The 12,646-nt window shown below is 37.3% G+C and overlaps 1 protein-coding gene across 6 annotated transcripts in view; it reads left to right on the plus strand.

Moving 5' to 3' along the window:
- Positions 1-12,646, plus strand: part of Vamp4 (vesicle associated membrane protein 4) — a 35,853-nt gene that overhangs the window by 10,763 nt on the left and 12,444 nt on the right. For all 6 annotated transcript variants that reach the window (XR_003846302.1, XR_003846303.1, XR_003846304.1 and 3 more), the window contains exons 4-5: positions 2,326-2,376; positions 11,706-11,806. Coding sequence is in view for 3 of the 6 variants with exons in the window: in XM_008848504.2 (XP_008846726.1) it covers positions 2,326-2,376; positions 11,706-11,806 (152 nt within the window). In the remaining 3 variants the exon portion in view is untranslated. The remainder of the gene's footprint in view (positions 1-2,325; positions 2,377-11,705; positions 11,807-12,646) is intronic.

Here is a 12,646-nt window from a genome sequence, read left to right on the forward strand (position 1 = left end):
CACCAGATTGAGGAAGGTCCCTTCTAAGTTTGCAAAGATCTTTATTAAATCATTAATTAATGTTTTATTTTGTCAGAGTTTTTTTGCATCTATTGAAATGATAACATGTATCTTTTTGAGGTGAGGGGGCCTGGTAATGTGATAACTTACATTGACTGATTTTAAGATTTTAAACCAACCTTACATTCCTGGGATAAGCCCTGTTTGGTTGTCATGTATTATCCTAAGTCATTGTTAGAATCAGTTTGTTATGAACTTTATGAAGAATTTTTATATCTGTGTTCAAGGAAAGTAACTGTTAGCTGGTAGTTATACCTTTTCCTTTTTATGACTGTGTTTGGTTTTCATCCTAGAGTATTGCTGACCTTGTATAAATAATTGGGAAATGTTCTATCTTCAGTTTTCCAGAAGAGTTTTTACAGACTTGGAATTTTTTTTTTTCATTGAGTATTTGGTAAAATTCATTATTAACTGTATTTGGCTCTAGAATTTTTTTGTGGGAGATCTTTTATTTTTGATTTTTTAAAATTTATATTTATTTTTTCCTTTTTAATTACGTGTATTGGCAGAGGGATGTGTGTATGAATGCAGGTCCCCACAGAGGCCAGAGATATTGGATCTCCTGGAGCCAGAGTTACAGGTGGTCCTGAGCTGACTTGGGTGCTGGGAACTCAACTCCTGTCCACTGCAACAGCACTACTACTCTTAACTTCTGAGCCATCTCTATAGCCCCTAACTTTTGATTTAAAATAATTATGTCCTTACAGAAGAATTGCAGAGATAGTTCAGAGATGCTGTTTACCCTTCACTGAGCTTCCTTTAAAATATGCATAAACTTTGTACATTGAACTATAGTAATTCCCCCAGTTTGTTCTTATTTAGTAATTTGTGTGGTTTCCCTCTCTCTCAAACAGTCTGACTGGATGTTTATCAGTTTTTAATTTTCAAAGAACCTGCTTTAGTTCTTTTTCTTTTAGTACTTGAAAGCCTCATGCTACTTGCTTGTTGAAACAACCATAGCTATCTCCTTTTTCTTAGCCTACGGTTGGGATGATTTTAACCTAATAATTTTCAACTATGTATCTCATTTTGTGGTTTCCTCATGTAATGACTGCTTTTCCGTGCTTGTCAGTTGATTCATTTATAGATTCTCTGAGTCAGAATATTCATTTTCTTTATAAAATTCAGTGTTTAACTTGTCATTTTGGAATAGAATACTGATCCAGTATTCAAATACTTAGTTGGACCTCTAAAGTCTAAGGATAAAAGCTTACAGAACTTAAGGCAAGGTGACATTTTCATACTTATAAATTACATTGTTTTAATGAACAATGTGACTTTTCCCCCTCCAACAATGTTTTCTTATCAACTGCATATTCTTTTTCTACCTTTAGAAAATGCCATATGTCTAAAAATTAAGAACCTAGTTTCTTTTGAATTTTGTCCTTTATATCTTATTCTCTATCTTCAGAAAAATGTTAATTAAAATATGTAAAAGTCTCCATTTTTAGAATATTGAAATGGATGATGAAGGTGACTTGACTATAATGAGATAATATTAAGAACTCAAGTTAACCCTTTCTTGCACGCCTCCATTTTCCTTTTGCCTTGTTGGTATTTTTGAGATAGATAACCAAAAAACATACTTCAAATTTTTTAACATTTATATTTATTTTTATTTTCTGTGTATGAATGTTTTACCTACATGTATATAAGTGCACCACTGCATGCAGCACCTGAGGTGACCAGAAGAAGGGGTCAGATCACCTGGAGCTGGAGTTATAGACAGTTGTTAGCTACCATGTGGGTGCTAGGAACCAAACCCAGGTCCTCTGAGAGTAGCCAGTGCTCTTAACTGCAGAGCCATCTCTCCAGCCTGCATACTTCAAAGTTTTAATGTTTTGAATAAAATTTTCTCTCAGTCAGCATTTCATCATAGCCTAAATTCAAAGTGAATCACATCCTTTAGTTCAAGAATCAATCATGAAGGTATTTATAGATGCTCACACCTTAGTTAATGTGGTATGGTTTTTCAGAATTTAATGAGTAGTAAAAAGGTATCACTGAAGATTATATAATTCATAATTCCTCAGAAAGGTTTTAGCATTCATAAGAATTAGATTATAGCCAACAAAATACCAGTGATGTATAGACATGATTATTTATCATTCAGTTCTATCAATACCAGTAAAATGTGGTTCCTTATGATTAATGATGATCCATTATTTAGAATCCAGCTTGATTGCACATATGGATGTGTGTTTCTTGTTTTCATATTTGTGTGATGCTGTCATCACTAACATATTCTGGGTATTTTATTTTCAGAAGGGGACCGTCTGGACCAAGATTTGGACCTAGAAATGATAAAATTAAGCAGTAAGTTCTTGAATTCTCATTTGTTTAAATGATTGTCTTACTTCTGTGTGGACCAGTGGTTGTCAAACTACAGCCTGTGAGTCAAATCTGACCATAGTCTATTCTATAAGCATGGTTTTTTATTGGGACACAGACTATGTCCATTTGCTTTCATATTATCTGTAGCTGTTTTTGAGCTGTAATACCAATGCTGAGTAGTTGTGACAGAAACCTGGGGTAGAGAGATCTTATAGCTACAAAAGCAGAAACATCTGCTCTCTTGTCTTTTATAGAAAATGTTTGTTGGATGGGTATGGTGGCATATACCTGTAATCCTCGCCATTGTAATACAAGCTCTTTTAGATTGTGACAATATTACTTATATGGAAAAAGGAAAAGTAGCCAAAGGCAGTAGCTCTAGTACCATTGTACCAGAGGGACCAGCAACTTCAATACCAGCCATAGAATACCCTGTTACAAAGCGGCTATTGCTAGGCTGCAATTAAGTAGTTTTTATAATGTACAAATAAAGCCTACAGAAGCTTCATGCCTCATCAGTACCAGGTAGACAGAGCTGAGTAGAGATAGCCTCACAAGCTTCTCTCAATCACCAGGCATTCCATATCTGTGCATATAAGGATATCTGTGCATATAAGGATATCTGTAACAGTGCCAGAATATAATTGCTGAGCCATTCACCTCTTCTGAGCCAGAGTGACTATGTGTCCATCCACATGGGTTTGTTCTCTTACCTAAGGTGTCACTGGAGGAATCTGCTGATGATACACCTGGATTTTATTCTGCCAGTATACTTTGTTTCCTGTTTCATAATGCTTCTACAGAGTGAACCTACTACAGAATATGGCCTAGTGGGTTTTTTGAATATCGTAAATCAATCATATACACACACGCCATGTATACATACATATGTAAACTACTACACTAACTTTGACAATCACAGAATTTTTTCATAATAATGAGTTAAGTAAGTGTAATGGTTCTTACTCTAGAGCTGAAGGATGGCCAGATTTAATTAGCAGTCAGTCATCAAATAAGCAAATTAAAGATTGATGGCCCAGCCTTGTGAATGCTAATCTACTATGATGTGGCTCACCAGTGTGCGCAAAATGATAAGGTACAGCTTGCTGTGCTATATACTTAAGGAAAAATTCCCTGACGCTAGTATCCAAACTAGAAATTCTCTTTAAGATGTGTTATCAACACTTAATTTATAATATTTCAATAGTGTTTCTTGGCTACATGGCCCAACAACATCGTTATATTATTGGAATTTGATTATTAATTATTAAACTTCATTACAGACTAATATAAAAATATCCACATCACTTTTAGGAGATATTTTTAGGGAAAGGTTAAATATTTATTTGCTTATATAAAATTTATTATTTTATCTCATTGTATCATTTATTTTTGTAGTCCTAGGGATTGAACCCAGGGCTTGATGCTTGCTAGGTAAGAGCTCTACCATTAAGCTGTATCCCAACCTTTTTTAAATTTATTTTGACCTAACTTTTGCTAAGTTAACCAGATAGATCTTGAATTTGAGTTCCTCCTACTTCAGCTCTCTGCTTGGATTACTAAGCCACTAGGTCTGGCTAAAATTTACGACTGTCAGAATGTTTCTTTGCTTTTACATTAAATAATAGCACCCATGTGCTTAGATAAATTTTAGATATTCTTTGTCATGGATGAGTGTGCTGGATAGCTTTAGTTGTCAACTTGACACACCTAGATAGAAGAAGTCTCAATTGATGAATTTCCTCCTTTGGACTGGCCTGTGACCATGTCTGTGGGGCATCTTCTTGATTATTGAGTGATGTGGGAGGGCCTAGCCCATTGGGTGGTGCCACCCCTGGGCAGGTAGGCCTATGTTGTATAAGAAAGCAGGTTGAGCAGGGGTCAGGGGAGCAAGCCAGTAAGCAGCAGTCTTCCATGGCGCCTGTGCTTGAGCTCTTGCCTCCAGGTTTCTGCCCTGAGTTCCTACCTTAGGCTCCCTGATGAACTGTGACACAGGAGATATAAGCCAAGTAAACCTTTTCCTCCCCAAGTTGGTATTGGTCAGAATGTTTTGTCATAGCAATGGGGAAACAAACTAGAACAATGAGGAAACTCCTATCACTTTAGTCCAAGGAGCTTCAATTTTTTAAAGCATCCAAGAATTTTCCATAATATGACAGCATTTTACACACACACACACACACACACACACACACACACACACACACACACACGTAGTTGCAAAAGAAGAACATAATTTGAGCTTCAATGGCTCAACAGTTAAGTGCTCTGGCAGCTCTTGCAGAGGACCCAGCTTCAGTTCCCAGCACCCATGCACCCACATGGCAGCTAAATTAAAAATAAATCTTAAAAATTATATTTTAAAGAGAAAGTTTTTTTTTTTCTTTTTGAGACAGGGTCTCCATATAGCCCCAACTGGCCTGGAACTTGCTATGTAGACCAGGCTAGCCTAAAACTCACAGAGATCCACCTGCTTCTGCCTCAAAGTGTTGGGATTAAAGGCATGTGCCACCATGCACAACATGACTATAAAAGGTCTTTTGTCAGGGTCAGTGAGATGACTTAGTGGGAAAAGGTACCTGCCACTGAGCCTGAGGACTGGAGTTCATTCCCAATACCCACATAGTAGAAGGAGAGGGCTGACTTCCACAAGTTGGTTGGAATGTACACTTTGGTACATGTACACACACATATGTACACACATACATACAAAGCAAATAAATAGTAATTTACTAAAACAAAAACTTCCTTTGTTAACAGTACCCTAAAAGGCCACAAGATGGAGATGTTAACTGAAAATTAATGTTTTTATATAAGGAATGAAATGTGTGTGTTTTGCAGAATACGAGTTTTTTCTTAATGGAAGAACACTGACATTATCGAGTACATGTTAAGCATTATGCACTATGAAATATTCGAAAAACTGTTATAAACTGTTACATTTAATTCTCGCAAGTGAGACAAATTATCATCTTCATTTTAAAAGTGAGAAAATAGATGAAAAAGCTTTTGCAAGTAACTTACATAAATACTATATGATAAGTTGAATTGCAAAGCCTGTCTGAATATAAAACTCAAGAGCTCTACAGAACACCATGCAGCTTCCCTGTTGGTAATTAGAATAAAGACATTACAAGGACACAGGTTGTCAGACTCTAAGGGGAGTTCATTTAAAAAATATATAAAAAATGCCTCACAGGCTTTCTTCTTCCGTAAGACTCTGAGGCCATGGCAGAAATCTCCACACCTCTTCCAAAAGCTATTTTTCCTTTCAGTTCTTAATTTCCTATTCCAATTAATATTCATATATTTCTACTACCCCCCAGTTGCTTAGATTACAGATCTACTTCTCCACCCTTTGGTGTCCCCAGTTTCTTGGCTCACATTTGGTTAGTCACTCAGTTCCTTCCTCTTACATATGTCTTCCTTTCCTAGATTTCTCCCACTATCCATTCTCTCCTTTACTCTGCCCAATTCATTCTTTATCCCTTGAGACTTAATCTCAGGATCTTGATGTCGTCTCTGGTCCAAGCTGAATTCATCTAGGCTACATGGTATCTATGAATTTCCAGTATAATAATTGGAATAAGACCAATTTAAAGTACAAACAGAAGTCAGGACTATAGTTACTATGAAAACCTGAAAGGTCATGGGGAAGTGTGTTACCATTTCCTTTATTAAAAATTATCCTTAATATTAAAGCAAGTAAGATAATTTTCTTTTTCTTTTTTTAAAAAATATTTTATTATTTTTATTTTATGTGTATGAGTGTATTGCCTGCATGTGTGTAAGTGCACTTGTGTCATGCAGTGCTTGTGGAGGTCAGAAGAAGGCATCAGATCCCCTGGAACTGGAGCTACACATGGTTGTTAACCACCATGTGAGTGCTAGGAATCAAACCCGGGTCCTCTGTAAGAACAGTTAGTGCTTTTAACCACTGAGCCATCTCTCTAGCCCAATAATAATTTTCTTTTTCTTATACAAAAGTTGTATTTGGGGTATAGAAACATCTTGAAATATACAATCATGGTTTTCCATCATCAAATAAAAGTTACATAGTACAGTGTTGGGCCAGTAGATTGTAATCTAATGGCGAAAAAGTAATTGTTTATCACTTCCTAAGTGAATTTAAGTGTTGTTTCCTAGTAGAGCAGAGATTTATTACATGACATGTGCACCATGTTCTTGGGATCATGCCCCTACACTTAGGATAAGCTAGTAACAGCTCATCTATATAGCTCTGTTATGATCCTTCTAGTCCTAGTTTCTTCAGGGATTTTATCAGGAATGGATGCTGAATGTTGTCAATGTCTGCTTCTATTGAAATGATTGTGTGGTATGATCCTGTATACAAAACCTGAAAAACTCTACCAGAAGACTCTTAGATCTTTTGAGCAAAGTAGCAAGATACAAAATCAACATACAGAAATTCCTAGTTTGCACTGACAAGATGATTCAGTAGGTAAAGACACTTACCACAAAACCTGAGTTCTATCCCTAGAACCCATGTGGCGGAAGGAGAGAACAGACCCCAGCAAATTGTCTTCTGACATCCACATGTGCACAGTGTCTTGCACACATCCACATACATATATATGCATGTAGGAAAAATTAATTAATTAATTTTTTGCAAGTCATTAGCTTTCGTATATACCAATGCCAAATCAGGAAACAATCTTATTCACAATAGCCTCAACCTCCCCTCCGAAAAATCCTAGCCATATAGTTAACTAACGATATTAAAGACCTTCATATTGAGTCGTAGACACCAGAAGAGAAAAAGACTTTACATGTTCATGGATTACTTGTTTAAACTGCCGAATTATCAAAGGCATTCTACAGATCCAGTGCATTCCCCATTAGAATTCCAATAACATTCTTCACAAAAATAGAGAAAAAGATAATTCTAAAGTCATATGGAAACAGAGAAGCTAAATATCCTAAGCAGTCCTGAGCAAAGTGTGTGTTAGAAGTGTGAGAATTCTGATTTCAAACTGGTAGAGCCACTGTGATAGAAACACCATAATATTGACCCTGACACAGATACATAGACCAATGGAATAGAAGACCAGAAAGAAACAGTCCCACCCAGCCTCAGCCACCACATCTCATTCTTGATAAAGGTGTCAGAAACATACATTGGGAAAAATGCTAGCCTCTTTAACAAGTGATGCTGGGGAAGCTGGGTGTCCACATGTGGAAGACAAACTAGATTCCCATCTCCCACCCTGCAAAAAAGTCAACTCAGAATGGGTCAAAAGGCCTTCATGAAAGACCTGAAACTGAAACTGCTACAGGGAAACAGTGGGGCACTTGAGGGTCTATCTGTAGGCAATGGCTTTGCATAGGGCTCTCATAGCTCAAGGTAAAAGCAAGAATTGATAGTACAATTGTATAAAATTAAAAAGCTTCTATGCAGCAGAAGAACAAGGTAAAGAGAAAGACTACAGAATGGGAGAGAACCTTTGCCAGCCATTCACCCAACATAGGATTAATATCCAGATTAAATAAAACATTTAAGTAAATAACAAAAGATCAACTGATCTAGTCAATAAAAGACAAACTGACTAGACACTTCTAATGAAGAAGTACAAATAGCCAATAAAACCATTAACAGAATGTACAACATCTTCAGCCATTGGAAAAATGCAAATCAAGACTACATTAAGATTCCCCCTCACCCCAGTCAGAAATGGCTACTGTCAAGGAAAAGAAACAGCAAATGTTAGTGAGGATGCAGGGGAAAAGAAGCCCTTATATACTGCTGATAGGTGTGTCCATTAGTCCAACCACTACAGACAGCAACATGGAGGTTCCTCAAAAAAATTAAAAATAATACTAGGTATGTTGGCATCTACCTGCAACCCCAGCACTTGAAAGTTGGAGACAAGAGGATAAAGAGTTCAGGCTCATCCTCAGCTGCAAAGTGAGTTTGAGGCAAGCCTGGACTACCTGAGACCTTGTCTCACAAAAAACTTTAAAAAAAAGTTAAAAATAGAACTTTCACCAGTTGTGGTGGTGCACAGCATGCCTTTAATCCCAGTGCTTGGGAGGCAGAGGCAGGCAGGTCTTTGTGAGCTCGAAACCAATCTGGTCTACATAATGAATTGTAGGCCAGCTGGTGCTACAGGGAGACCTTGCCTCAAAAAGACCCCCCCAAAAAAAGTAGAACTTTCATATGATCTAGTTATATCACTTCCGGCAATAAATACCCCAAAGAGGGGCTAGAGAGATGGCTCAGCAGTTAAGAGCACTGACCACTCTTGCAGAGGACCCAGGTTCGATTGTCAGCACCCACATGTGGGCTAACAACCATCTGTAACTCCAGTTCCAGGAGATCTGACGCCCTCTTCTGACCTCTGCAGGCATTGCATGACATGGGTGCACCTACCTACTAATGCAGGCAGTACACCCTTACACATAAAATAAAAATATTTTAACAAAAAAAACTAAAGAATCAAAGGCTGCTTATGCTAGAGATGTGCATGGTGCCCATTTTACCACAGCAGTAGTGTTATGGAATCAGCCTAGGTACCCATTAGCAGATGGAGTTCTATTCAGATGTAAAGAAGAACAGATTATGTTGTTTATAAAAAATTGCATTGAGTGAAGCTAGTCTCATAGAGACAAGTATCACATTTTCTCTCTTGTAGATGGCATGGGGTGGTAAAAAGGACATAAAAGTTAAAGAATGTGGAAGAGGGAAAGGTGGGGAGGGAGGATAAGAAGGGTGGTGGGGGATGGATTTGATCAAAATACACTACTGCATGTATGGAAATGTCATAATGAAGCCATTTTCATTGTACAATTAATGTATGCTCATAAAAATTTTAACAGGAATCTAGAATTTTGTCATTTTTGTTTCAACTAATCTGTCCGTATCCATGGATTTTTTGGTTTATAGTGATTCTGGGACCATGACTATTTATTCAGCTTTTAGGATTTTTTTTGTTGTTTTTTAAAAAATTATTTTTATTTTATGCATATGAGTGTTATGCCTACATGGTGTGTAAGTGCACCCATGTCATGCAGTGCCTGTGGAGGACAGAGAGGCTGTTGGATCCCCTGGAACTGGAGTTATTGATGGTTGTTAGCTGCCATGTGGGTGCTGGGATTCGAATCCTGGTCTTCTATGAGAACAGCCAACACTGTTAACTACTAAGCCATCTCTCCAGCCTCCCTTTTTTGTTTTTTTGTTTATTTTTTTAATGTGCATGAGTGTAAGTGCACCTGTGTTGTACAGTGCCCTCAGAGGTCAGAAGAGGGCATTGGATCTCCAGGAACTGGAGTTAAAGATGGTTGTTAGCCACTGTGTGGGTGCTGGAAACTGAACTGCAGTCCTCCTAACTGCTGAGCCTTCTCTCCAGCCCCAGCTTTGCAGAATTTATGCGCAAAGTGTTCACCTATTCAGCACATATCTTTTTAAATGCTCTGCCCTGAGCACATTGTAGGTAAGTGAGTAAGCACTCCCCCTTTGTACTCAGGCCCTAAGTGGAAACGTGACTGAGCTGACTTTTTTCAACTTTTAAGGTTAATGAAATGCCTTCATTGTACATACAGACATAAGTTCCATGGGGGTTGGAATTAATTACTGTTTTGTCCTGTATTCCCAGTACCTAAGGTAGCACATAGTTCTCATTATTGTTTGAATGAATTGATTAGTTGCACAAATATGTATGTCATTGCTCTTAGGTAGGAGAAGCATCATTAGCCCTCTGCTTAGATCATTAGGAATTGCAGTAAGAAATCTCTGGGAGACTCAGTGGCCGTTTCTTTGTCTATGCTGGTTGAGCTTCAGTCTTGGAGCTTTCGGTAGAATAATGTATAGGAAGTGCAGAACCCTGGGAAGCTGTGCTGAATCCTGAAGGCTATTTGTGGATAATTGGTGGGTTTGCATAATGCTTTTAACACAGGAGGGAGACAATACTGTCTAACAGAGTAATTGACTACTTAAATATGACAGTACTACCTCTAAATCCACTGAGGTCTAAATGGGACTTTGTTTTTAAAACAAACATTTGAATAGCTCAAGTAAAGGCTAGAACTCTTTCAGAATTTCACATGATCCTTTATCCCCAACTGTCTAGGTTAATTTGGAAGTGGGGAGGGTAGTGTGAAGCAGAGGTCAAAGAAGAGATGTGTGTTGTGATTTCTGTTTGTTTTAAAAGGAAGATCCCTGGGTGATAAATGGTCCCCTCTGCGCACAGGCTCGCAAGACAATGCATATTCTTAGTGTCTTAAATATACATATACAGTTGCTAATAATGCATTTTAAACATTTTTTCGAGTTATAAGAACCATAACTTCACATTATTCCTCCTTTTAAATATTTCTTTGTCAAGACTTATAAAGTAAAATAGGCTCTTATCTGTGACTAGAGATTCAGGTAAGCATTTCTGTGTTTTTAATTCTCTGGACATAACCCCTGAGTAGCAGTAGACAGTTGAAGGCCAATTACTATTATTTTTTTTGTCTTCTTGAGACAGGGTCTCCCTGCAGTCCCAGCTGGCCTGGAGCTCACTATGTAGACCATGTTGGCCTTGAACTCACAGAGGTCTGTCTGCCTCTGCCTGGGTGCTGGGATTAAGGCGTGTACCACCACACCTGGCTTCGAAGGCCAATCATTAACTCTGCATCTTGTTTCAGTTTAGTTTTATTGAACAATCTGAAATTTGAATTAGAATAGGCTCTTATCACCTAATATAAGGAAAACATTTTCATTTGAAAATGGATTTTTTTTTCATTTTTGCTTCTTGGTAGGCATTTCCAAATATTCTGGGTATTCTAGTTTGTCTTAAATCCTAATTATATTTAAGAGAAAACAAATGAGCAATGAAGGCTTAGATCCATTCAGTATCAGGAAGTTTGCCTTATGCTTCCATTTTGGAAAAGAAATGTTTTTCATAAACCTCTAACATGCCTCAGCAGACACCTCAGTAACCCTTGTATGCATGAAATACATAGCAACAGTAGGTTGTGGTTTTTGGGCTTACGTGGTGCTTCAGCAGTCTGTTGAGAAGAAAATGAAACAGTCACACTGCTGACTAAATTCTGCAGTTACTGAGCATTCTGTCAACATGTTTAATTTGCCTCCGAGTCACATTATTAGAATCAAGGCCAAAATTTACTTTAATTTATATCCTGTTGTCTTTGTATACGCAGGCCCACAGATGGAACATTGCTTACTTAAGCTTTATAATTTAATGACAAGCTGTAATTCTCTGAGAATTTTCTATTTACCCTATTTAGTATGTTTCAAAACTGTGAACATTCCTAAAAGAATAAATCATTCTTATCTCCCTTTAAACTAGTGTTCAGAATCAGGTGGATGAAGTTATTGATGTTATGCAAGAAAATATCACAAAGGTAATTGAAAGAGGAGAGAGACTAGACGAACTACAGGACAAATCAGGTACAGATGCTTCATGTATTTCTTGATATCTTCATGTATGAGTTACTAATATTTATCTTCTTCCATTTGTCTAGCCAGTATTTAGGAATCTTTCTTAGGAAATTAAGATTGTGGTTTTCATGGTTTAGTTTCTACCCCATTTGCTTTGGTCTTACTGTGTTTTCTTATTAGTAAAGGATGAAAAATTTAAAAATTCATTGCAAAGAAAGTTAAAGTTTTCTTTCCTGTTTTCTTTCCTCTTGTCCCCTGTATTGTTATGCTTCGTGTTTCTCATAATGTTAAAGTGTTAAAGTATAATTGCTTTTTTCCAACACTTCTTTCAAATTTGCCTAATATTTTTATTTTATGTCTTCTCTGGTAATTTAGTAGTCTTTCTTTATTGACAGATTCTAGTCTCTATGCCTATAACAATTCCTGGCACATACTTGACTCTCAATATTGTTGGAATGATGACTTATGCTTTCTTTGGAACCTTAGCAACCTTTATTTGCCGGCAGATGTTGCTCTTGTACCTGTAACAGTTCCTGGCACATAGTAGTTACTCATTCTGTTTGAAGGATGAATGACTGAGTATCTGCTTAATCTTTGACAGAGTTGCTCAAACAAAAACTTTTGACTTGCTTGTTTTCATCAAAGTCAGTTATCCTTGTTTTCTAAGAATTTAACCTTCTCTGTGTAATTTTTGTACTGGATACATGCCAAGGTTTTTGTTTTGTTTCTGGTGCTTCGATCTAACACAAGGCTAATGCAGGCAATCATGCACTCTACCCCTGAGCAGCACCTCTAGCCGTTATTGTTTGCTTGTTTTTATTGCACTTATTTGGGGCGGGGGGGGGGGGC

Source organism: Nannospalax galili, unplaced genomic scaffold, assembly GCF_000622305.1.
Source record: "Nannospalax galili isolate Female #2095 unplaced genomic scaffold, S.galili_v1.0 scaffold624, whole genome shotgun sequence".
NCBI lineage: Eukaryota > Metazoa > Chordata > Mammalia > Rodentia > Spalacidae > Nannospalax > Nannospalax galili.